This window comes from Vipera ursinii, assembly GCF_947247035.1.
Source record: "Vipera ursinii genome assembly, chromosome: 6".
In the NCBI taxonomy this organism is placed as follows: domain Eukaryota; kingdom Metazoa; phylum Chordata; class Lepidosauria; order Squamata; family Viperidae; genus Vipera; species Vipera ursinii.
Genome location: NC_139515.1, coordinates 26,505,501 through 26,533,394, shown reverse-complemented (window position 1 = coordinate 26,533,394; position 27,894 = coordinate 26,505,501). Strand labels below are relative to the sequence as shown.

At 38.2% G+C, this 27,894-nt stretch overlaps 1 protein-coding gene across 1 annotated transcript; it reads left to right on the top strand.

The window, feature by feature from the left end:
* Window positions 1-96: 96 nt before the first annotated feature.
* On the top strand, window positions 97-27,394 carry CAPZA2 (capping actin protein of muscle Z-line subunit alpha 2). Its single transcript, XM_083366058.1, has 10 exons — window positions 97-649; window positions 10,348-10,411; window positions 12,345-12,396; window positions 13,433-13,496; window positions 15,003-15,209; window positions 18,331-18,410; window positions 19,084-19,162; window positions 20,458-20,529; window positions 23,024-23,086; window positions 25,176-27,394. The coding sequence occupies exons 1-10, from the start codon at window positions 611-613 to the stop codon at window positions 25,314-25,316; spliced, it is 861 nt and encodes a 286-aa protein (XP_083222184.1). The 5' UTR covers window positions 97-610; the 3' UTR covers window positions 25,317-27,394.
* Window positions 27,395-27,894: the final 500 nt, after the last annotated feature.

The following is a 27,894-nucleotide window of genomic DNA, read 5'->3' as shown; positions in this document are numbered from 1 at the left end:
CACAAACATTACTGATTGAGACAATTGGCGTTGTTGATACAGTGAAAAACAAAGCTTGAAGAGAGGGTGGACTCTCGTTAGCTGATAAACAAGAGACTGGCTTCTAGTCGGGGTTGCTAGGCTGGTAGGGGACACCTCCTTGCATGTTAGCTTGGCACCGCGTGTTCAGGGCCGAAAGGCTTACCAGATAGTCTGCTAAATGTTTACAAAACGAACAGATTGATATTATTTGAAACTCCCCCTGATTAAGAATTTAAACATAACTCTCAAAGGCTTAAACTCGTAATCCTAAAGAGAGAGACCACTAAAATGAAAACCCCAGTACGGCAGATGACGGCCTCAATGCCGGAAGACCGCTTGCGCATGCTCTTCTGCTCCAACTCCCTCGTGTGCCTGCTGCGCTGCGCGCTTGGGCCTCGCGCTCCCTCTCCACCTCCGCCTTTCCTCGAGGCCGCGCCCCGAGTCCGAGCCCCGCCCTTCTTGCTTGACTGAGGGGCGGAGACGGCGGCTGGGCCTTGGCGGCTGCTGCTGTTCTTCCTTCTCTAGTTAACGATTTGCGAGTCTCCCGGGCTTCTTTTTTTCCTCGTGGGTTGACCGGATAGGAGTTAAGATGGCGGATCAGGAGGACCAGCTCTCCGATGAGGAGAAGGTAAAGAAGGCCCTCGCTGCAGAAGGTGGCGTTGGGGGAGAAGGGAGGAGGAGGAAGCGGTGGCGGTTCCTTCTCCCCCTCCCGGGGACAAGGAAGGAAGAAAGAAATTAAGCAAGCGGATGTGGAGCAGGCTCGAGCCGTCAGGTCAACTCTGTCAGATGGGAAAGGTTCTTTTCCTTCTGCCGGAGGCCTGCTTTACTCGCCGCCTTCTCCACTCCTTGTACGGTCCGATGGCTGAAAATAGGCTGCAGGCGCCGAGTTGGGGCTGAAGCAAAACGGGTGCGGCGGATCCGGTGTCTCCTCGCCTCTCCCTGGATCTGCCTTTCCTCTTTGATCCGGAGGAAGTCCGGCTGATAGAAAGGGGCTCCTCCTGCTCCTGTCAGCCCCTCTCTCTCCGTCGGCCTCCGGGGTTAGTCCCGCCACCTCTCTTGCCGCTGGAATGGTTGAGGGCAATTTCTTGGTGGATGGCATAGCCCACCCACTTCAGTTGATCATGGCCCGTAATCTATTCTCGTGGCATGAAGTGATTTCCAAAAGGTGGCTCTGGTGGACATTTTTTTTTACCGCCCCTGAATTCTCTTACGTCTAGCCCTTGACTCGAATTTTGAGGGATTATTTTGCAGATCTGATTATATTTTCTAATGTTTTGCTTGGAAGGGGCTCCCGCACTGCTCCTTTTTGGGTTTTCCAGGTGCATCTTGTTAATCTGGTGCTGAGGGTAATTGACTGGTTAAAGGATAATTTCCTGATCACTTCTTCCCAGGAGTCTTAAAGTTTGCATGCCTTTTCCCTTTACTCAGATCCGTGCTAGAAATTGCTCACTTAGTGTTTCAATTCACAAAGCAACCTGCATTTGCTTTTGTTCTGTCAATCTGTTATCATTTATAGTGATGGCTTATATGTAGCATGCTGTGAAACCCCAGTTAATAATGAATCATTGTTGCTAAGCATGTTTTTGAACCATCTTCCTGACTTGTGTTCTTGTGACACATGTATGTTTATAACCTGCAGCTGTCACATTCCCACATTACTTCTGTAATGTGTAAGTGGTTTTACAGCTAGATTTTAAGATGTATGAGGTTCTTTTCCCTGGTTTTATTCATTCAATAGATATTGAATAAGTATAAATCAAATCATTTATGTATTCTTTTATATTTGTCCTTCAATTTGATATACTGGTATGAAAAGGAAGTCATTCCCCTTTAATTAACCAAACTAAGCTGAAGAACATCTTGCAGAATTTTGATTTGATCCTCCTATTTTGCTGTCACTTCTTTAACCATGGTTTATAGAATCTGCAATGGCCAAACTTAAATCATGTAGTTTAGATTCATGCAAGATGGTAAGCCATAATATAGGAAAGTTACTTGGTGTGTTAATTGTGAATTTGTTCAGTAAAACCTAATTGCATGAATCCAAACTACATGTTTTAAGTTTGGCAATTGTAGATTTAATAAACTGCAGTTAAGGAAATGACCACTGGCCAGGATCAGATCAAAATTTTGCAAGATGATCTTTAGCTTGATTTGGTTAATTGAAAGGAAATAACTTCCTTTTCATGCCACTATTATCCAACTGAAGAAGAAATATAAAATAATTCATGAATAATTGAATTGATTTATATTTATTCAATAAATAGCTTAGTTTAACCAAAGCTTAGTTGCATATTAACCGAACTGGGTGGTCTAGAGGTTTTGTGTCCAGAAGGATAGCTGTATTGAATGACTTCAGTAGGAACCATAGACTCTTGAGTTCACATCAATCTGTATACTACTAAAACTTTCATTTGCCTTTAACTGGGCAAAACAGTGCATCATAGAGCAATAATTTTTGAGCCAAGGAACCTCAAGTAGACTAATTTACAGAATGTGTTCAAAATCTGTGACCATAACTCCCTTGGAATTGAAATTTGGCAAATTTTATAAAATATTTTATGACAAATATTATCATAAACACTTAACACAGAGTGTCATAAAATATTTTCTGTGCTAATATTTGATTGCTATCTAGTTCAACAAGGGCTATTTTCTAAGTATATACATCTCTGAATGTATCCCAACTTTTCCAGTGAAGGCAGTACATTAGAAGTTATATTGAAGACATTGAGGAATCTAATATCTCTGAAAGAATGACCCAAAGATGTCTAGTATACAACTAAAACTCTTGTCTCTATAACCTTTAGCTGGATAAAACACAGGGTAACAATTCTTGTTCCAAGGTATCTCAAATGGACTAATTTACACAATATCTCCAAAATACAGGCTGTATGCCTTCTGAGGAAATTAAATTGGGGAAGTTGTGGCTTTTTCAGCTGCTGGACTGCTGTTGTAGTCACATGATCCTAATTTTCAACATTTCTGATAGTTTCCCAGCCATTCTGGTAATCCCTCTATCCCTCCCTCACCCACTAGCAGCCACTTAGCTGTCTTCTAGGAAGGTAAGGTTAGAAATCCTATGTGTCCTTACAGTCCACGCTATCCTCCCCAATCCACGCTATTCACCCTGTGCCCTTCTTGATGCCTACAATACCTTTTGCGTACTTCCACAAATCCTCACCCACTTTGCAAGCCTTCCTGACCCAGGCTGACCCCATAAGCTCCATCTCTGACCCACACAGCATCTCCCCAGCACTCTTCCTGACTCACACCACCCACCTGTATGCCTTATCCAGTATGTGTGACATATCTTGCATGCACCCATGCACACTTCTCAACCCTCAAACTTGGCTGCCTACTGGTTTTGGAGTTGCAACTTCCTGTTGGCTTCCCAATGACTTGCTCTCTGCAAACTTCCACAAGCACAGTAAACAGGGAAACAGTAGGAATTTGAGAGAGGGAAGGAGGAAGGAAAGGGGAGGAAAGAAGGAACAGTGCAGAAGGAATAAAGGGAGGGAAGAAGGAACAGGGTAGAAGAAAGGAAGAGGGAGGGAGAGTGGAAAGGAGGAGAGGAAGAAACATTTCTGATGCTCCTTGCCAGCTTCAGATATATATCTGATAGGATAACCTAATGCAGGGTTCTCCAACCCCAGGCTGCGACCCACTAGTGGACCATGGCCCGTTTGGAACCAGGCTGCGCAAGCGGCAGATGAGCGCATCTGCACATGCAGCTCCACTCACATGAGTGATGGGTGCTTGTGCTCACACATGCAGCTCCACCTTCACAAGCAGTGGGAGCTTGTGAGAGCAGTGGGTGCTTGTACAAATGGAGTGGTGCGCACATACCTGCCACCCACACAGAACTATCCCCCTTCTGCCCCATGCCAGGCTGCCAAGCTGGAAAGGTTGGGAACCGCTGACCTAATGAATCAACTATTGTCCACTATATTTTTAAATATTAGTTTTAGGTTGTTTATTTAGGTTGAAATTCTTGATAACACAATAGGTATTACATAAGGATCCTCTGAAAACTATGTTCTTGATGTACTCCCAAAAGATCTCTGTTTTCTTGTAGAATACAAAAATCATAGGTATTGATCACTTAAGTAGTAATTTCATCATGAGGCAAATTAAGCTTTGTAATAGGTATTTAGATAATGAGATTATGAGTGTTAAATGCCATGGAGTATGAAATTGATATTTTAATTGAATATGTAATATTGATTTACTGTCTCTATCAAAATATATACAAATTCAGTTTTCATACAGAAGTTTAAAATATCTTCCAGAAGTCTCTCTGATGGATATTGCAGTAATCTGGGAAGAAAAAAGTCTCCTGTTTGCAACATGCATGATCTTAGATAGATAGAGCCCAGGAGAACAACCTTTGTATAAACAGAGTTTACACAAGGAATTTATATTTGCCTCACCTTTCTCCCATAGTTGGTAATAACATTGAAGAGGTGATGGGCAGCTTTCCTCCAGTACTTTTACTTTAGGAACCAGGTTATTACACTGTGCACAACTCTATGCTTTTTTAAAATAAAGAGGAAATGCAAATGTATGAGGAAATAATTTAGGTAGATTTCATGGAGGAATATTAAGCAACTTTCAGTTTTAAACAGGAACCCTACTTCCTCATAACACTGCATTTTGTAGCATATTCTGAATACAGATTTGCAAAGAATTGTAAATAAATCAGCAGGAACCCTGACTTGGACATTTGGATGACTAAGAAATAGGATTTTAAAGGAAGATGAGAAAGAAGCACAAAATCTGGAACTGTGTCTATCTTAACTGTTTTCATTGTAGAACATGTTGACAGAATATCTTTAAATAATATACTGAAAGAAATGTAAGGAACTGAGGTAGTAAGAAATTACATAACTGAGTATCAGTTGCAAAGAGCTGAAAGCAAAAGTAAGGTGCCTCCTATTTCCCATCTAAAATCAAGCATTCAGATCTTAATAGATCTCCCTCCCAAATCCGAGGGTGGGGTGGGGAACCCTGTATAAATGATCCTTACTTCAATTTCAGAAACATGTCAGGTCTGTACCTTGTGGCTCCACAAACACCAGTAGTTTTCATTCTACATCTTGCTGATAAAACATCTGAAGACCTTACTCCCAAGTATGCTTAATTCAAATGTAAAACCAATGAGATTCTTACAGATACGTAACATATCCTTAAAATAACTCTGGAATATACTTAAAGATAACCAATACTTGATAGTAAATTTTGACAGAGATTTTTCAGAAGAGAATTAGTTAAATGTAGGGAATGTTGGAAATCATGACCATGTGATTGCTGGAATGGCCACAATTTTATGAATAAAACTTTTCTGGACATCATGGAAGTTTCAATTCTTCAGGGCTAATTAATCCCAGATTTTTTTATGCATTCCTTCAGTTAGCAGATTTGAGATATCTTGATTCAAAAATTGTTGTGGTAGGCTAACTTGAGGGTAGAAACACAAGAGTTTTAGTAATATAGAGATAGATGTGGCAATGAAGTTCTACTATCCTGAGTCTTCATGTTATTTATATGTGAGGGAGGAATAGTCTACCCACTTCCCTGTAACATTCTTTAAGATGAAAAAAATTGGAATAGAAACAAGGCTGAAAATGCAACCTAAGAAAAAAGAGAAAAAAGTTATTTATATTACAGTGTATATACTTACGAATAATCACTGGTTTATTACTAAATATACTGATAATATGAATAATACAAATATTATAAATGACCACAAAATCTCTGTCATAGTTATGTGTATTTCTGCATTGCAAAAATTGTAAATATAAATCTAAGTAAGTATTGCTATTGCCTTATAAAGGGACAAACATGATATATGGGTTTGCTTTTAACTAAATTGATTTCCGTTGTGGTCATAAACATGAAGAAGTTAACAGGAGCATCTCTCATTTCTTATCTTTTGTATGACTTAAGAAAAAAACCTCTAATTTCCTTATATACAGTAATATATATATTTGTATTGTAGATTACATTTGGTAATCTATAATTTAAAAAAAAACGAAAAAAAAACCAGAACTAGGAAACTACAGACCAATCAGCCTGACATTGATACTTGGGAAGATACTGGAAAAAATAATAAAAAAACAGATCTGTGAACATCTAGAAACAAAGTTATAAGTGGTAGTCAACATGGATTTGTTAAAAATGGATTGTGCCAAACTAATTTACTTCATTCTTTGACAAAGTGACTAAATTAGTAGACCAGTGAAATGCTACTACTGGACATAGTATATTTAGACTTCAGCAAGGCATTTGACAAAGTTGACCATAACCTCTTCCTTGGTAAACTACAAAAATGTGGGATAGCATCACAACCAGATGGATTTGTAACTGGCTGACAAACCATACTCAATGAGTAGTTTGTTTTCACTTTTGTTGTGCTTGCCACTTGCTTGCAGCAACTGGCACAACTGCCCATGATGCTGCTGGCCTCGCAGGAGCTCTTAGCCTTCTTGGCAGTGTTGCTCTCTGCCTCCCTGCTGGGCTACTCCTGCCTGGCATGGAGCAAGTTGGCCCAGATCTGCAACCTCTGGAGTGCCCCACCTGCTGCCAGGGCCCTTTCACCAGCGGCCGCTGGTGGAGCTGTGCCGCTTTGCCTTCGGGTTGCTGTGTGCTGGCTTGCATGCCTACTAGGTGCTGCAGGCACCCTGGCCCCGGTGGGCTTTGCAGCTCTCATGCTGGCTGTGCGAGGCGGGCATGGGGCTACCCTGGCTGCCTTCAGCCTCTACCTCACCTGCAGCTGCTCTGCCGCCGACTACTGCCACCAACTACTGCTGCCACCTTGCCTTCTGCCCAGCTTGGCAGGTGGCGGGGGCTGGAGCTGCCTCTCTCCAGCTGCCAGACACCAACAAAGCCGTGCAGGGCAGAGGAGGAGCTCATCGCCGTATATGGGGCAAGGGGCAGCTCCAGTGGGAAATAGTGGAGGCTGCTGGGTAGCAGCTGGGGCTGGGCAGCGGGCTGGGCAGAAGGTAAGGTCCACAGGTGGCCACTGGCAAAGGAGCCCTGGCAGGCCTGTAGCAGGTGGGGCTTTCCGGAGGTCATAGATCTGGGCTGACTTGCCCCAAACCAGGCAGGAGCAGCTCAGCAGAGCTGCCAAGAGCAGCACTGCCAGGAGGACTAAGAGTCCACACAAGGTCAGTAGCAGCACGGGCAGCTGCTTGGCAGCCAGAATTGTGCCTGCCACAGCCAAGAAGTATCCCAGCAGCAGCAGGGCAAGCTTGGCCCGTTGTGATCGTGGGGAAGCAGACAATGTGTCAGAGGGCCAGCGGTAGCAGTGCTCCCACTCCCATTGGCCCCAGTGCTCGCGCCTCCTGTATGTGAAAAAAATAAGACATTGCCCCAAAATAAGTCCTAGTGCCTCTTTTGAAAGCAAAGGTCTTATTTTTGGGGAAACACGATAATACTGCTTTATAAAGCTTCAGTAAGACCACACCTGAAATAGTGCATCTAGTTTTGGTCAAAAAAGAAATTGAGACTTTGGAAAAAGTGCAAAGAAGAGCAACTAAGATGATTAAAGGCCTGGAGACTAAAACATATGAAGAACGGTTGCAGGATTTTTGTTTAGCTAGTCTAGAGAAAAGAAGGACTAGGAAGGACATGATAGCAGTATTCCAGTATTTGACAGGCTGCCACAAAGAGGAGGGGGTTAATTTATTTTCCAAAGTGCCAAAGGGCAGAAGAAGAAACAATGGATGGGAAATGGTTTATTTAAACTCAAAATATTGCATATTGGAAGTTCTGTCAATTTATTTTTGGAGCTGGCCATAACAATAGAAACAAAAAATAGAATTATTTGCCAATTCTGTCTTTTAGCAAAAGCAACCCTAAAATATTTTGGGGTGATTTGACCTTGGGGAAATAGTGGGATTCTATCTGTTTACTGTGCTGTAAAAATCTGGAAATCACAGAAAAGTCTAACGCATTTTAGCATAACGAGACAGGTTGGCTCTATGCTTTTCAATCAAACCTTTTCAAGATGCAACACTCTGGACAGAGGATTGCCTTAACTCCAGTCTATTAAAGGTTACTTTAAGAATGTGTTTGAAATAAATCTCTTCAAAATTCAGTATTTGAGCAGTATTCCAGGATTTGAGAGGCTGCCACAAAGAGGAGGGGGTCAATTTTTCCCCCCCAAAGCACCAGAGGGCAGGACAAGAAACAATGGATGGAAACTAATCAAGGAGAGAAGCAAGCAAAAATTAAGGAGAAACTTCCTAACAGTGAGAATAATTAACTAGTGGAACAGCTGAGCCAGACTCAGGAATTCTGGGAGTTGAAGTCCACGAGTCATAAAAGAGCCAAGGTTGCCTACGCCTGGTATAGGATCTCCTGCATGAGCAGGGAGCTGGGCTAGAAGACCTCCAAGGTCCCTTTCAACTCTATTCTGATTCAGATTGGTAATATTTTTTTCAAAGTTTTATTAAAGTTTATTATGAGATAAAATACCAATATAAAAAGTCAAAAAGGCTAAAAATGCAAAGGATAAAGAGAAAAAAAGGTAGTGACTTCCAGCTTTTTTCAGTGCAGTTAAAAAGAAAAGTTATAATTATTTGACACCATTTTATAACAACATAATCAATTTAGACAAAAACCTAAAATCAAACTTTCATTTTTTCTGTTTTGAGAATTAAGTTCAGAAGCAGTTTCCAAGTGGAAACAAAACTAGATAATTTTTTCTCTTTAATTTAGACAGTCAATTTTGACATCTCCACCAGGTCCATCACCTTTAGCATCCGTTCTCCCATTGTGGGAATTGATGTGTCTTTCTCTATGCATACAAAATTCTCACTATGGTCAATATTTAAAATAATTTTCAAGCCCTTGGTCTAGGACAGGGGTCAGCAACCTGAAACAGCAAAAGAGCCACTCGGAACTGGTTCCGTCACACACACACAAAAGTGGGAGCTGCAAAATGTGCGCATGCGTGCACGCACGCACATGCGCAGAACAAGGCAAAACATGTATGGACGAAGGCAGCAGCTCTCCAAACGGGGCGGCGGAGGTTTGGAGAGCTGTGCGGAAGGCAGCAGCTCTCCAAACCTCCGCCACCCCGTTTGAAGAGCTGCTGCCTTTGTCAAACATGGATGAAGGCAGCAGCTCTCCAAACGGGGCGGCGGAGGTTTGGAGAGTTGCCTCCGCCGCCCTGTTTGGAGAGCTGCTGCCTTTGTCAAACACGGACGAAGGTAGAAGCTCTCCAAACGGGGCTGCGGAGGTTTGGAGAGCTGCGCGGAAGGCAACAGCTCTCCAAACCGCCGCCGCCCCATTTGGAGAGCTGCTGCCTTTGTCAAACATGGACGAAGGCAGCAGCTCTGCATACGGGGCGGTGTAGTTTTGGAGAGCTGCGCGCACAGCTCTCCAAACCGCCGCCGCCCGTTTGGAGAGCTGCTGCCTTCGTCAAACATGGACAAAGGCAAACCAATCTGCAAACGGGAGAGCTGGAGAGCTGGACGAAGGCAGCAGCTCTCCAAACGGGGTGGTGTATGTTTGGAGAGATGCTGCCTTCGTCCCACTTTTTTTCCAGAACGGCGGAGGAGGACTGGGAGCTGCAAGAGACGGCTTAAAGAGCTGCATGTGGCTCCGGAGCCGCGGGTTGCCGACCCGTGGTCTAGGAGACCAAGGAGAATTTTCTGAATTAAAATGAAAGTCTTGTGCCAGTATTTCTTTGCTTTGTCACAAGAGATTATAAATACCGATAGTGCCATCTTTACAATTGCAAAAAAGCTTGATCTCTTGTTTAACAGTAATATGCTTACTTATCTTATGTATTACATTTGATAGAATAAAAGACTTTAAAAGTTGTGTTAAAAGTTATGCATGTTAGCAGTTTACTGAAATACTGGAAAAGTTAACCCACATTATTGTATTGTTATTTTGTGCTCATTCATTTGACAAAGCATTTCATTACAAAGAAACACCTGCTTTAATTAGTATAATTGGGAGACAGCTTATAATTATGAGTCATATTAGTTTAGGAGAAAAAGTAAACCTCCCATCTTTGATTGCAGTGTTAACAAAAATCCTGTCTTTGAAGTTAGTACTGTATTGGAGAGAAATATTGTTCTGAGATATTTCAAGCAGTTCATTCCTGAAAGATGATTATTTTCTTCACCTCCCAGTATTACGGCTGCTGCAGTTTTTTGCATTTAAGTTAATAACCAAACTTCTGTAACTATTGCATTTCTTCCTTAAAAATAAATCCAGTTCTTTTAATACATTTCAGTTTTCTTAAAACACTATTCTTGTTTCCTTTACAAATTTTGTTGAAAAATATACCATTTGTTTTCATCCCAGGTGCGCATAGCAGCAAAATTCATCATCCACGCTCCACCAGGAGAATTCAATGAGGTCTTTAATGGTGAGCAAGCCATATACTGATTTTCATTTCAGATAGCCTATATACAGTGCAGCATCCGTTTTTCAAATAGAAATGTCCTGTTTCAAGTTTGGTCATCTCACATTTGAAGCATCTTGTTTGGAATCCAAAGCTGCTGTTCCAAATTTCTGGGATGCTTGAAATGCTTGTTTTAAGCACAGTTGTTTTAAAATTAAGACTTAGTAAATCTTAATCTTAATAATAAAATTAATAATTTTTATATAAATACCTTAGTGTTTTAATATTATAGTATCTTACAAGTAATTTTTTTATGTCATAGATTTCCCTATTACTGAAATGGATGTAATTCTTATTGATATTATCTTATGCTGGGTATCTTTAAACAAAATAAATATTTGATTTTGTCAAGCTTGAAGCAGGACTTTGCATATGAAATACCGTAGTTTAAATTAGAAGTATTTTGTACACATCTGCTTTTGAGTTACCTTTCAAAGTTTCTGTTTAACTGAAGATAATATGTGTATGATTGACTATTCTTTAACATTTCTGTATTGTTAGCTCTGAAAAGAAGGTATATTGAATATAAGCTTAAAGTTATAAGATACATTAGAAACACTCTATTTAGAATACAGTATAATTAGTCCTCCCCTGTGTCCATGTTCTTTGTTACAGTGGGGGACTAAGCTGTGGAATTGATCATTGATTCAAGTTCTAATTAAGAGATCTGTATACCTCCCTTTTATGAAGAGTTTGAGGGGATTTGAGAAAATGATATAGAATGAGATTTTTTTTAAAAAAATAACTTTAGTAAACAATTTACCACAATAGATGCTGAAGAAGTGTTAGCAAATGGAATAGACAACATAATTTTGTAGAGGCACCAATAATTGTCTTAAAATTGAAACTGGCGGTTATCAAGCTATAAGGCATTTTAAAATGGTACTTGTGGAAGACAACCTCAGAGTGATTCTATTGCCTCAAATCCTGCATAAACACTTGCCTGTGGGTTTTTAGTCATTATTTTGTCCCCATTTTTTTCTTCCTCTGAAACCTATGAATCAAAGAAGCAGGTGTTATCTTATAGCTTTGTTAGGTGTTATCTTATAGCTTTGATGTTTTGGCAGTGCTTTTAGAGATAGTGATCAACTGCTATATATGAAAGAAAAGCATTCTGTATAGAAGTAACATCAACTTACATGAAGACCCATTGAAGTGTGAGCTGATGGCAGGTGACAATTAGGCAACATTTTAGAGCTGGTAGAAGGAACTAAGAGCTTCAGAATGCCAGAGTATTTTTTTACAGCCCTGTTACTGCTGTTTTCTTTCCTGTAGTAAATACAGGATGTTTTCTTTCCTGTAGTAAATACTAGAAATGGGTAAAATGTTTCAAGGTTGAGTACTCCAACGTTGGGACAATCTGCTGTTTTAACTTTAAAACATTTTAGTTCTTTAGTCCTTAGCTGCATATTAGTGACCATGAACATAATGCCATTGTAACTTACTATGTGATACATTCTGTTTTTTTATAAAAGTACATATTTTGACACTTTACAATAGACATGTGCATATTGGGATGTAAGGAGAAATTTTGATTGAATTTCTAAATTTCAACGGTTAAATGCTTGTTATATTTTGTTCTATAGCTTGCTTGTTTAAGCTTTTTAATACTATAGTTATTATATTATATACAAATGTGTTCATTTTTTGGCCACAATTGCAAAGTTATGTCTAGTTATAGAACAGATCCCTAGAAAATTTAAATGGTATTTCTTTTGAAACTTCAACAAGTATATTTCATCCATATTACAAACTGGTACCATATATGTAGCATTTAAAACCTTTAGTTTGGGTGGCATGCATTTGAGTTGGATATTTTTTATTTATTAGCATATATTTTTCTGACTGGGTTTATATCCAGTATATTCACCATATACTAATGCTCAGTATTTTTCAGATGTTCGATTGCTACTTAATAATGATAATCTTCTCAGGGAAGGAGCAGCACAGTAAGTATTAACCCTTTTATACAATACCTATCTTTCATTTCATTAAGAAAGGATGACTATTCAAAATTTCTGTTGAGACATATGAGTAGGCAAGGAAGAGAATAATATTTTTCATTGCCTTTTCAAGATTTTACTTGCTGAATTAAAATAGCAATAGCACTTAGAATTATATACCGCTTCACAGTGCTTTACAGTCCTCTCTAAGCAGTTTACAGAGTCAGCATATTGTCCCAAAAATCTGGGTCCTCATTTTACTGACCTCGGAAGATGGAAGCCTGAGTCAACTTTAAGCCCATGAGATTTGAATTGCTGAACTGTTGGCAGCTGACAGTCAGCAGCAGTAGCTTGCTGCATTCTAACCATTACGCCACCAGGGCTCATAAACATGATAAATAAACTTGATAATATTTCAGAAACTGCTTTTTTAATAAATTGAATTAAACTTTTTAAACTCTAGTTTGTTGAACAGTCCAGTAAGGCTTGTGTATGAGCATAGCAGAGATATGAAACTTTGTCAGTTTCGTATCAATACTTTTTGCATCCAATCAAACTAGTGATTTGGTTGGATATAAACAGAAATAGGAAAACACAGATTATGCATTTCTCTAAGTCATTGTGTAAACCAATATATGATTCATTATATACAGCTAAAAACAGCATAGTTCATTTACTTATCCCATTCACGCATCATGTTAATCTAAAAAGAAACAAGTCACATCTTGAGTTATCTAGAGCACTGGGCCCCAACCTTTTGGGCACTAGGGACCGGTTCTATGGAGAGAGGTTTTTCCACAGACCAGAGGGCGTTTTGTGTGCTGCCTGCATCCCATGGATGGGACTTCGCTTGTTTGGACGGCCTGGTTTCTGGCATGCTGTGGCCCGGTGCCAGTCCACAGACTGAGGGTTGAGGACCTCTGATCTAGAGGATATACTGATTAGAGATAAATATCAGCACTTTGTGCAGAAGTACATATTTGTTTTAGTACTTACTTTAATATGTAGCAAAAAAATTATGTGATATCTCTTGTCTTTCTAGCGCATTTGCACAGTATAATTTGGACCAGTTTACTCCAGCTAAAATAGAAGGCTATGATGAACAGGTATCCTTGAAAATATTTAAGTTTGAAAATTATTATTATTTAGCATATCATGAGACTATGACAGAAGAGAATTAAACATATACACACAATGCACATAATTATATACGAAACTTCTATGTGGGTATGTCAATGGTCCCATAACTGGATCTTGAAGTGATGATCCCTGGTGTTGCTTCATGCAAATCATCTAAGGAACCAGAGAATGTATGTTGTGGACAGTATTGTGCCATGTGTTTAATTGTTTGCATATGAACATCACAATTGCAACAAGGGGAATCTTTTATCTCCACTGATACAGGGCAGAGGGATTTCTTCCAGTATCACACCTAATTCTGATCAATTTTGTCCAGAGTCAGGCAGATCAAAACCAGGTGGCTTGGTAGAGGGATCACTAATGGTTAGGCCATAATAAGATACCTTGGACCATTCATCTCTCCAGGCATTCTTGGGGTTAAACTGGGTAGATGTTAATAGCTGTTTTCCATGCTGGTCTACAGGATTTTAATCTTGTGATGGGTTGTGCATAGTCCTGGTGATGAATGGGGAGGGTCTTGTTTCAACTTCTGAAATGAATCTGACTGAAGCCATCTTTGTCGTACTCAGTTGCCATACAGGTTGGGGGGGAGAGGGGGAAGAAGGCGCAAGGGCAGCTAGCCTAAACATGGATCGCTCCCGTGGGAACCAAGGTCATCCCCACAGGTGCTGGAAGGTGGAATTGCACTCATTGGGTAGCATGATCCATAGCATAGTAAAGGGAGGGAAGTGTTATATTTATTTACATTGAATTCCTGGAGGGAATTTTAGAATTGGTTTCACTTCTGACTGTGCCAATATTATGTATCCAGTAAACATGTTCTTTGAGGAAACTTTAAGCCTCAGAGTTCTGATTAGTTTGGGTTCATTAGTCGGAACCTTGAGACCTTGTTGTTCAGCATCCTTGACCATAGGCAAATGAGAGTTTATAGAAAACATTTTAAGTTAATTATGGAGTATCTGGTATCTGAACAATCTACTCTGCAGCTGATTGAATAAATCAAAAATTTTGGTGCTGCAACATTAACTTCACAATGCTTGTCTTATAATCCATTCTAATCTGATTGTATTAATTATTAATTATTATTAATTTTATTAATTAATCACTATTATTGAGAACCCTTTTTTCTCCAAATATTGCAATAGAGACAATCATAGGTACAGAACTGCAAAGAGTTGTATCTGCAGAAGGCTGCATCATTTAAATCGAGAGAAACTGAAAGGAAGAAAAATTATTAGAATGTTGTTAGCCAATCACATAATTGATTTAATCATCTATTTCTTTTGGTGGAAGAGGTCTATGAAAATAAATACTAATTGATATTATGAGTTTTTATTTTATATTCAAGCTTTATATTCTTTATATGTGATGGATATTACACTATAATATCATTTGTGTATTAATAGCACTGTGATTAATTAAAAGAAGTAGACACATTAACTTAGAAATGCCCCTTTATACCTTTTTTGTAGGTATTAATAACAGAGCATGGTGATTTGGGCAATGGAAAATTTTTAGATCCAAAAAACAAGATTGCTTTTAAATTTGATCATTTACGAAAGGAGGCTACAGATCCAAAGCCTCACGATGTTGAAAATGCAATTGAGTCATGGCGAAACTCCATAGAAACAGCAATGAGAGCATATGTGAAGGAACACTATCCAAATGGTGTCTGCACAGTAAGTATCACAATCTGGAAAATGCTTGGATTAAAATTATTGTTTAGGCTGCATAATTTATTTAATTCATGGGAGATCATGGATATTGCACAAATATTCACCCACAGCTATAATATGATCTTCTTGTTATCATGAAATGGCTGAAAATAGGTATGGCAACTAGGAATTTTGATAATCAACAGTTATCAATATTAAAGGAAAAAAACACAAGACGTTCTTTTTCAACATAGTGCTCATTTACAGTATACTGGGATGTTCTATTAGTGTAATTATAGAGGAATGACATGGAAAATATTTTCACACGTTGTTGCTCAAATGTTGGCCAAACTATTCTTGGATGGGTTGTGATGCAGTCAAACCAAAAACTGGAACATTTTTATTGTTCCAAATTTTACTTGAGACCCAGTTCACAAGAATGTTAAAATATAAGTACAGAAAGATTTTCAAATACTTTGGCCACCTAATGAGAAGGAAGGACTCACTGGAGAAGAGCCTAATGCTGGGAAAGATTGAGGGCAATAGAAGAAAGGGACGACAGAGAATGAGGTGGCTGGATGGAGTCACTGAAGCAGTAGGCATGAGCTTAAATGGACTCCAGAAGATGGTAGAGGACAGGAAGGCCTGGAGGAACGTTGTCCACGGGGTCACGATGGGTTGGACACGACTTCACAACTAACAACACAGAAAGATTGATGTACCTCGTTCTGCTTTTGTGTCTTCCTCTGTATAGCTTGTGTGCCAACCTGTCCACTGATTTTGTTACATACCAGCCACCCTATCCATCCCCTTTCCAGTATATTTACATGTAGTTCTCGATTTACAACCAGAATTGAGTTCACTGCAAATCACTGCAGTTCTTACGTGAATAATCATATGGTTTTAAGGTGAATCTGGCTTCCTGCATTTATTTTGCTTGTTGGAAGCCAGCTGGGAAAGTTATGAATGGTGACTACAACTGTCATAAATACATGGCAGTTGCCAAGCACCCAAATTTTGACCACATGACTATGGGGATGCTGCAAGTTGTAAGTGAAAACTGGTTATAAGTCACTTTTTTCAGTGCTTTTGTAATGGTCACTAAATGAATGGTTGTAAGTTGATGACTATCTGTACTCATCTCCCTTTAAGTGCCATGTGTCACCATCTTTTATCCACTATCTTATTTCACTATGCAGAGAATGCTTTATGCATCCCTAATATAATAAGTAAAAAATATACAACTATTCTGTTTCCACAATGTTTGATTCTTGAGTGAGGCCACATACAAAATATGAGCATATTAGTACCCTACCATGTTTTCCCCAAAGTTAGACCTACCCCAAAAATAAGCCCCATCTTGATTTTTTGGGGTGGGTCTAACATAAGCCCTACCCAAAAATAAGCTCTAGTTTTGGGGCGAGGCACATGCCTAAAAATCAAGCTAGGGTGAGGGGGTGGGGCTGACCCACGTGCCCCACACCCACTTAAGTTGCAACCAGGCCTCCCATGAATCGACACCTGCCTCGCCAGACCACTTCTGCAGTGGCGCCCAGCCTGCATTTTGCCATCAGAGGCCTTCTGGAAAGGCCTCTGCAGCCAAGAACTGAGCTACGGATCCATAGCTTGGTTCTTGACTGCAGATGCCTTTCCGGAAATCCTCTGACGGTGAAATGCAGATCGGGGGGCACCATGCACGTCAATCCAGAGCTCCATTCTCAGCTGCAGAGGCCACAGAAGAAGTGGGCCAGCTGGGCGGGGCTGTTAGTGCCACCACGAGGTGAGACAATAGAAAAGACACCTTCCGAAAATAAGACCTGGTGCCTCTTTTGGAGGCAAAAAAAAAGAGACCGGGTCTTATTTTTTTGCAAACATGGTATATCTACTAATAACTATTTAAAGATACATTGTCTTCACTAATAGAGATAATATGTAATCATGATCAATAGCACGTAGCCGCATTTAGCACTAATGGTAATGATGCTTTTTACCCATATATTAAAGAAAGTAGTTCATCATAATGAGTAGAATCTAAAGTTATATTATTGCACTGCCTAATAGGTGAATCCAGCCATTCATAGTTTAATATAGGTGAATTTGTGTGATTCAATTTAAGCTACCATCTGCCAGGAAGTTCATGGGAAAAGTGCTTTCTTTTGTTTTTCAGTACATAATAAGAAAAGAACTATTCTCATTTTATCAGAAGCAATATTTAGCTGTGAATTGAATGAAAATGTATGATTCTCTATTCTCAAACTTGTTCTGTATGTTATGATTTATTAGCCAATATTATTCTTTTGGTTGTTCAGTATTTTTATGTATCCATAAATGTACTGTAAATTAGCAATATGTTCCAAAGGTGCTTTTTGAAGAGGCAACTGGACTTTCTTGTTTTTCTTTGAAGACGTTTCACTTCTCATCCAAGAAATGTCTTCAGAGAAGAAGTCTTCAAAGAAAAGAAAGTCCAGTTGCCTCTTGAAAAAACACCTTTGGGACAACCATGACCTGGATGACTGAGAATCTCCGTAGAAAATTATTTTATTTATTTATTTATTTATTTATTTATTTATTTATTTATTCGGTTTATATACCGCCCTATTCCCAAAGGACTCAGGGCGGTTTACAAGGCAAAATTTTAAAACAATCCAATATAAAATTAAAATAAAATTAAATTAAGTCTAGCCGCAAAAATTAAATCACAATTTAAAAACATTAAACCCCTCAGTCCAGACCAGATAGCTCAAAGAGCCAGGTTTTTTAGGTCCCGGCGAAATGAACGAAGGTCGGGGTCAGTCCGGAGTTCCGTTGGCAGTTGATTCCATAGGGCAGGCGCGCCCACAGAGAACGCCCTCCCCCTGTGGATCGCCCATCGGCAATCCTTGGCTGGCAGTACCCTGAGGAGGCCCTCCCTGTGGGAACGCACAGGACGATGGGAAATTGATGCTGGCAGCAGGTGTTCCCTTAGATAATCCGGGCCCATGCCATTTAGGGCTTTATAGGTCATCACCAGCACCTTTTAATTAAAATTAGCAATATGTTTTTAATGAAAACTAATGTTAGTGTCTGAAGGTGTTTTTGTATGGTTACAGAGTGAGGAAAGTATCTAAAGTTTGAAAGTTAACATTTCCCCCCATTTGTGATTAAGGTATATGGAAAAACTATTGATGGACATCAAACAATTATTGTTTGCATTGAAAGTCATCAATTTCAAGCAAAGAACTTTTGGTACGTATAAACTGCTTTATTTAGAAATAAGTTCCAAAGAAAGTTTTATTGACACTTTGATTTCAGCATGTTTAAATTTAAAACATACATTCATCTTGGGTAATATTAATTGTTATATATATTTAAGTTGTGGCACACTAGTCTCCCTTCTGCAAATTTTAGGTTACTGGCAGAGGCTTCAGTAAGAGGTCAATATTATTAAATTAGTCCGAGATTTTGAGCTATATTGCATAAACACTTTTCAATGTGAAAAAGTTATGCCTAATGTACAGGTGTGTGTGTGTGTGTATTGAAATTTCATTACAAATATATGCAAACTCTAAAGTTTTTAGTACTTTTAATTTAAATACATTGTAAAGCAGGGGTGTCAAACTGCCGGCCTACTGGCCGGATGCGTCATCCGTAAGCCACGCCCACCCCATTGCCGGCAATGGCAAAATAGTCCCGATACGTTTGACATATCTGGTGTAAAGAGTTGAAGATTAGAAAAATCATTTGGAGAGTTAAGCAGAGCTGCTTGAAATACATTGTTTTTTTAAAAAGTATTTTGTAGTGATAATTTTCAAGACATAGTTCTTTCTCTCTCTCTCACACACACCCCCCTTGTCCTTCTCCCCCCTCCGCTCTTCCCTTCCTCCGCTGTCTGTCTCCTTTTATGGATTTTTTTTTTAAGGAATGGTCGTTGGCGATCAGAATGGAAATTCACAATAATGCCTTCAACCACCCAGGTAGCAGGTATCTTAAAAATTCAGGTATGGCTACTCTAATCTTCCAAAATAAACTCAGTAGCCCAATAATATCCCATGCAAGTCTCAAAGATAATTTATTAAAGTTTATTTTGCATTTTTCTATTGGGAAAATGTACAAAACAATTTAAAATATTATATACACCATAAAGAAGCAGTCCCCAACCTTTATGGCTTGGCAGCCTGGCGGGGGTGGGGTGGGGAGACTTGCTGCTTGTGCAACTTGAGCTGTGCATGTGTGCTTTGGTCTGCCACTTGCTAGTCTCACAAGTTGGTTCCAAACAGGCCACTACAGGTAGTGCTTGAGTTACTGTCATTCATTTAATGACTTTTGCTGAGGCTGCTGAAAAAAATTACTTAAAATTTGTCCTTGTACTTTTAACCCTCACAGTATCCCCAGTCCTGTGATCAAAATTCAGGTGCTTGACATATGGCATGTATTTCCAGCATCCTGTGTCACATGATCACCATTGTGGGTCCTTTTCACAGGGCTTCCAACGAGCAAAGTGAGTGGGAAGAGCTGGATTCGCTTAACGACCAGGGGATTAGCTTAATAACTGTGGCAAACAAGGACATAAAATTGGATGTGGCTCCTTTAATGACTGCATCACTTAACGATGGAGGTTATTAAATACTAATTGTGGTTGTACATTGGTGATTGCCTACATTTTTTGCCAATAAGTACATGTCTGTTTGGACACCAATATCAAGAATTCTCTGAAAAGTTTATTTGCCTGGGAGGCAGTTGAGAGTAAATAATTGGTGGAAAATGCATGCTCCAAATAACTTGGCTTGCCAAGGAGATGGACTATGCTTATTTGTTCAGTTGAACATATTTTTGGTATCTCTTCTAATACACTCTGATTAAAATAAAGTAAAGATACACAGCCAGTGTAGTTCTGTATAATGATTGTCTACTGCAAAGAAACATTTCTTCAAATCCACTCTCAGGCACAAAAGATCTTACTGTGCAGTTTGGGGCCACTTTCTCTCAACCCAACTTACATCACAGGTTACTTTTTGTGGAAAAATATGGAAAGGGAGCAGTATATGTACCACTTTGATCTTAAAGGTATATGTTAAATGATAAAAATAAGATCTGAACTATATAAGTAAATTTAAATTTGCAACAGGTTGTATGCAGTTATGTTTTATTAAGTTTAAAATTATTTGAATCTTTGACATCTGAGTCATCTCAATCTGCTAAGGACTATTTCTTATTTTGGAAGGCATATAATATAACTAATATACACTGCCAATTTCTGTTTGTAATTATTTTATTGTGAACATTCTATACATAGGTTCATTATTATGAAGATGGAAATGTTCAGCTAGTGAGTCATAAAGACATACAAGATTCTCTAACAGTAACTGTAAGTATCTTTTCCTGTGCATTGTTATAGGAACATTGCATATTTTTCATATTCTGTATTAAAAAAGTAGATGGCATTCGTTTCTTTATATTAGTGAAAAGTTAGCATGCGCTTTTGAGACAATACATTTGCTAATAAAATTGAACATACAAGTAGCAATAAGCAACCTGTCCCACCTTTAGGTAGTATTCCTGATGTATATATGTGTGGATAAAATGGGACACATGATAAAATGTGTCACAAAGTTATTACATTACTTGTCTCTGATGTTGGCATACAAGTATAAATATTACATTGTCACATGCATGTAACTTTTTTTTGTCATTGTGACTTGCAGAATACATGTATGTTCCCAGTACATCACCATTGTCTACGAAGGGAACCTTCACATATAAGTAGAAAAAGTACTTAGATCTCTTCATACACTTGACTTTATTAACAGAAATTGACAGAAGTAATACTTTGATCTAGAAAGCTGAACAGGATTTATTTTCTGAATCATTTTGCCAAACTTTAGCATAGACTATTAGCACTTAAAGCATCATTTGTAAGTAAAATTCATGAACTATTTGAGACTTTTTTTTAATATAGAAGATTCCAAATTCATATTCTTTCATTTTAAAAGCCTATTTTATTCAGTAAAAGTATTTTTTATAAACAGCTTCTGTTCCAGAAATAAAAATAGAAACTATGCCTGTGGATTTCTGGCCTCTAGCAGCTGAAAGTATAAAACATAAACATTTTATAAATGAATTAATTATAAAGAATTTAAACGGAAGAGGAATTGAAGCTTTTCATGTTAGCTTTATTTTTAGGCAAGACTAAGCAATAAAAATAACTTCCAGCAGTTAAAATTTGACTGAATGAACCTTCTTTTATTTGTTCTAGGCAAATAGCTATAAGTAAAGGAGGAAGTTAGTGAAATCTATACCTTCTGGAGCATTAATTTTATGAAGTGTGTGTGTGTGTGTGTGTGTGTGTGTGTGTGTGCGTGTCTTCAAGTAAGCATTGACTCCTAATGACTGCTTTTTCTTGGCAAGTTTTCTGAAGTGCTTTGCCACTGTCTGCTTCCCAGAGCTGAAGAGAAAGTGACAGGTTCAAGATCAACCAGCTCATTTAGTACCTAAGATGGAACTAGAACTCACAGTCTTGCAGTTTTTATCCTGTTACCCTATCCATTAAACTGTAGTACTTATTTTTTATTATACATACATACATCCAAAGTCATGTAATCTCTTGAGAATATAAGCTTAACATTAAAAATAAAGTCAACAAAACATCTAGCATAATTAATAATTTAATTATAAATCTGGCAGCCTCTTTCCTATTCCCCAAACATTTTCCAAAAACAATCCAATATTGTCTAACTTTTTGGATCATCAAGGCCTTAAGGAGATAAAAACAATAGACTTTCAGGAACCTTCCCTCTTAGGAAAATATTGAGTGGGTCAATTCCTCTTAAAAGAGGCTAAAGTTACCTGAGGGCAAAGTCATATAGAGTTTATGTGGTAAAACCAGTACTTAGAATTGCACTTGGAAGCCAATTCAAGCTCTATAGCACAACTATTATATGTGGGTAGTAAGTCTTATCCACCAGTAGCCAAGCAAATGCATTTCATACCAGTTAGTTTGTTTAAAGCAGCGGTCACCAACCTTTGCAGCTTGGCAGCCCAGCTGGTGGGGAGAGGGGAACTGGGCCGCATGAGTGGTAGGCTGGCCTCACATGAAATTCAACTTGCGTGAGCGGCGGGTCAGTATGTGCAGCTTGAGTTGCTCAAGCTGAACTGTGCACACATGTACACCAGCCAGCCACTTGTGCGGCCTGGTTCCAAATAGGCCACAGCCCAGTAGGGGGCCACTGCCGGGGGTTGGGGACCCCTGCTTTAAAGGCACTCCATGTAAAATACATTACAATATAGATAGTTCTTGTCGAATGTCCACTCATTCAGTGACTGTCCAAAGTTATAACGGCAATGGACAAGGGGACTTACAACCATTCTTCATAGTTGCAGCTGTCACAATGTCTCTGTAGTCATGTAATTATGATTCAGATACCTGGCAACTGGCTCATAATTACAACTGTTGGGTCATGCGATCACCATCTGTGACCTTCACTGCCAGTTTGCAACAAAGATGGATATGGCAATCACATAACCATGGGACATTCACGTAACAGTGGCCCCTGGAACTGCCAAAATTGCCACCATAAGTTGGTGCATTATCTTGTTGCTGGTCCCAAATACCATTGTTATGTGAGGATAACCTGGAGTCTATACCTATTGTGATAAAGCTTGTTAATCTGAATGTTTAACAATATTATATTGTGGCTTTTCTGCATTTCTTACATCAACCTCTAGATATAAAAGTGTTAGACTTTAAACAAAACCTATTCTGTCTGCAGTTTGTGTACTATAACTGAAATGACATTTGATCTTCATACTGAGAGTTATCTATTTATGATAGCTTTAATTCAGAAAAAAATTCTTTTTTATAGAATGAAACCCAAACAGCAAAGGAATTTGTAAAGATCGTAGAGGCTGCAGAAAATGAATACCAGGTATGGTATTGTGATCATAGAGAGATAACATTAGGCAAGTCACTTATTTGCAATAACGTTTGTTGTGGAACACTATTTCAGCAGTATGGTAACAGATGACATGGCAGATAAACCTATTTACAGGGAGTGCAGAATTATTAGGCAAATGAGTATTTTGACCACATCATCCTCTTTATGCATGTTGTCTTACTCCAAGCTGTATAGGCTCGAAAGCCTACTACCAATTAAGCATATTAGGTGATGTGCATCTCTGTAATGAGAAGGGGTGTGGTCTAATGACATCAACACCCTGTATCAGGTGTGCATAATTATTAGGCAACTTCCTTTCCTTTGGCAAAATGGGTCAAAAGAAGGACTTGACAGGCTCAGAAAAGTCAAAAATAGTGAGATATCTTGCAGAGGGATGCAGCACTCTTAAAATTGCAAAGCTTCTGAAGCGTGATCATCGAACAATCAAGCGTTTCATTCAAAATAGTCAACAGGGTCGCAAGAAGCGTGTGGAGAAACCAAGGCGCAAAATAACTGCCCATGAACTGAGAAAAGTCAAGCGTGCAGCTGCCAAGATGCCACTTGCCACCAGTTTGGCCATATTTCAGAGCTGCAACATCACTGGAGTGCCCAAAAGCACAAGGTGTGCAATACTCAGAGACATGGCCAAGGTAAGAAAGGCTGAAAGACGACCACCACTGAACAAGACACACAAGCTGAAACGTCAAGACTGGGCCAAGAAATATCTCAAGACTGATTTTTCTAAGGTTTTATGGACTGATGAAATGAGAGTGAGTCTTGATGGGCCAGATGGATGGGCCCGTGGCTGGATTGGTAAAGGGCAGAGAGCTCCAGTCCGACTCAGACGCCAGCAAGGTGGAGGTGGAGTACTGGTTTGGGCTGGTATCATCAAAGATGAGCTTGTGGGGCCTTTTCGGGTTGAGGATGGAGTCAAGCTCAACTCCCAGTCCTACTGCCAGTTTCTGGAAGACACCTTCTTCAAGCAGTGGTACAGGAAGAAGTCTGCATCCTTCAAGAAAAACATGATTTTCATGCAGGACAATGCTCCATCACACGCGTCCAAGTACTCCACAGCGTGGCTGGCAAGAAAGGGTATAAAAGAAGGAAATCTAATGACATGGCCTCCTTGTTCACCTGATCTGAACCCCATTGAGAACCTGTGGTCCATCATCAAATGTGAGATTTACAAGGAGGGAAAACAGTACACCTCTCTGAACAGTGTCTGGGAGGCTGTGGTTGCTGCTGCACGCAATGTTGATGGTGAACAGATCAAAACACTGACAGAATCCATGGATGGCAGGCTTTTGAGTGTCCTTGCAAAGAAAGGTGGCTATATTGGTCACTGATTTGTTTTTGTTATGTTTTTGAATGTCAGAAATGTATATTTGTGAATGTTGAGATGTTATATTGGTTTCACTGGTAAAAATAAATAATTGAAATGGGTATATATTTGTTTTTTGTTAAGTTGCCTAATAATTATGCACAGTAATAGTCACCTGCACACACAGATATCCCCCTAAAATAGCTATAACTAAAAACAAACTAAAAACTACTTCCAAAAATATTCAGCTTTGATATTAATGAGTTTTTTGGGTTCATTGAGAACATGGTTGTTGTTCAATAATAAAATTAATCCTCAAAAATACAACTTGCCTAATAATTCTGCACTCCCTGTAGTCCAAAATCCAATCTTATATAGCTTGTTTGATTCTCTTTTCTCCACTGCTATATGATATAACTGATTTAATTTTGAGTTCTTAATTTTAACAGATGCTAGGAAAGATGTTTCATCTTATAAAAGCATTCTTGATATTTGACCTTACAAGTTATAATAAATTATATTTATAATTAGAAGATATCAACTATAAGGTTTTCCCAGTGACTTAGAATACAGAAGTACTGTATTTAACTCTATTATTGTTAAAATGTGCTAAGGTTTGATTTATATCATGTTTCTATTTAATCTTAGTTTATCACAAAGATATGGAAAAAGTTTTTGGAACATAATGATAAGTATACAGTTGGAAATGTGTTGCTTTAGATCGACAAATTGTGCATTTAAGATTTTTTTTTGTTACAGACTGCTATCAGTGAAAATTATCAAACAATGTCGGACACTACTTTCAAAGCTTTGCGCCGACAACTGCCAGTTACTCGCACAAAGATTGACTGGAACAAGATACTGAGCTACAAGATTGGGAAGGAAATGCAGAATGCTTAAAATGAATATGGCAAATATAAATAATTTTGTCCTTCTGTACAAAATAAAATTATTGCAAAGGTATTCAAATTGTGATGTCACCATATCACCTTGGCCATTTGCCATTGAAATAACTGTAAGTAGTTTGGTTAGAACACAAGGCTTAAGTAACTTACTCTTTTTATTTGTCCATTTGTTTCTCCTTTACAATTTAGAAAAAAAAATCAGTGTAGTTGAAATGTTGAGAGCTTCTGATATATTTAGATTTTTATAATGACATGCCTATAGTTTTCAGTTAAACAGTTTAAAAAAATATTTTTGCATAAGATCATGTTGCTTGCTGTCATGCAAAAGGCAGCTTTCCAAACACAATTCCTTTGAAAATATTTGTTTCTGGAGAACATGGATTTTAGCCATATGTATTTCAGAAATATTCTGCCCCTCCACTCTGAAAACTGGAGAAAAGCATTTCTATATATCCAATCCTATTCAGTTATTTAAATAGCTTAATGTTAACTTTTTTTAAAGCCAAGATCTAATTTTAATAAGTTGAAATTAAACTTTAGTGCTTATGTTCAAAACACATATAATGTTCCATTTGACAGCACCTCTGATGAGTTGGGATTTTATCAGTTATTTTTATCATGCAACTATAATTGTATTATAGCAAGGCATATTGTTTTATATATATATATATGTAATCCTATACTCATTGTGTGTCTGTCTTTTCTTCAGTTGAAATGTACTAAAAATCAGTGTGAATTAAAAATGCACATTTTCTATCTAGTTATGATTATCATTTCAAAAATATATCTTGCAACAAGTTTAAGAAGAAATCAACCTATTAAACATAAAAAGAAACAGGAGCCCATAATGAAAATAATAATAAAATATTAAAGGCAGAGATAAGGATTGAAATAGATATGTGTGGGGGAGTTGTAGTGGAGTCAGCCCCTTCTTCCACAAATGGCTTAGATCCAGGTGGGTCTTCATCTAATGACCATGTGAGATTTATTCAACTGGGATTATTGGAACTGATGTTGCTAGCCAGAGCATGTTTTGCTTAATGACCACATCACTTAGCAACAGAGTTGCCAGTCTCAATTAGCGTTAAGTGTGGACTTTGTAAAGTGATTCAAGCTCATAATGTTGCTGAAGGAGAAAATTAAGTTTCCATTTCATATTTATAGTTATGGAAGTAATTTGATGAAGGATGAGAAAAATTTAATAAATCACAGTATAATGGTGAGATAATGCAAGATGCTTCACTTACTATTATAATAATTATTTTGGTTCTGCTATGATTATTTGAACTATTGGAAGACTATCAGAAAATCAACTTTCTCCAGAGGCTGCCATTCTGCTACATATTTTTTTTCAGAATATCAGTTCCTTTTTTCCAACTCGTTTTTATATTGCATATAAGTCTGTTGGACTACTTAGGAAGCAGAGCAGAAGTAAAATACTGCAATAATAGGATTTGCTGGGCACTCTCTTCATGATCCAGGTACATTCCTGTATGAAACAGTTACAATGTATAGTTTTATTTCCATACCACATTAGGTACAAGGTGAAAATCTGTTAAGCTGTATTTTCTAATTATCACATATCCCTCAAAAGTTGATATATATTGTATAATTTTGCAGATTTGGTAAAATAAAAAGTCAGGATGAAAATAGTTGATAGAGGATGGCTTTTACATTAGGTTCCTTAAGTCTACTTTGATTATTGATCATACATGTAAGAATTAGATCTAGTTACATTCTTTGATGATACTATATCCATTTATACCAGTATAGTTAGTAGACCTCAAATTTAGATGTGAAATGTACAGATACTGTTGAGAGAAATCTTAGTTCTTCAGTGCGAATGTCAGTTATAAGGAGAGGAGGCCGGTACTCCCATTAGGAAAACCCTTAATTAAATAGCTTGGTGAAATCTCTGAAGCAAACTAAAAGCAAGGGAGGTTTTTTTGGAAGATTTTTAAGTTGTGCATGGTATTCTTTTTTGTACAATTCTATTTTACGGAAAAATATTTCACATCATTAGAATTGTAATAAATGATGAAATTTCCTAAAATAAAGATATAAATTATCCTATTGTATTATCCTTAAAATATTTTGTTAACATGTAAAATATTCAAGTTTCAAAAGTAGATGTTCAACATATCTATCCTGACACAACAGCAAACAACAATATGCACAGAATGTCTGTCCAGTAAATTTATACTTTATTTGCTAGGTGGTCATAGAATGCTGCTTGCTTTTTCTGTTGTTTCCATAGGTGGGGTTGAAAAATCAACAGGTGTTAGGATGCCATTTTCTTTCTTTCTCTTAAAAAGATCCTGAGTAGGATTTAATTATTCTAAAAAGCATATTAATGCTTTAGCTACTATTTAATTACTATTGCCACTGCAATACTGTGTAAATAATAAATATCAAATGATAAATATTTATTGTGTGATAAAGTAAAAATGGTAATGCTTTTACCATACAGTCATGCCTTAACCAAGTGTTTTTCTAAGCTACTACAAAGAATATGGTGGTCATCAGCCTGATGACAGTCTGTTTGAGCGTATTACACCTATTTTGCAATAGTT

Coding starts and splice junctions, on each gene's coding strand:
- CAPZA2 (XM_083366058.1), top strand. CDS start 611: ATGGCGGATCAGGAGGACCAGCTCTCCGATGAGGAGAAG. Junction 12,397..13,432: donor CTCAGGGAAGGAGCAGCACA/GTAAGTATTAAC, acceptor TTGTCTTTCTAG/CGCATTTGCACAGTATAATT. Junction 13,497..15,002: donor TAGAAGGCTATGATGAACAG/GTATCCTTGAAA, acceptor CCTTTTTTGTAG/GTATTAATAACAGAGCATGG.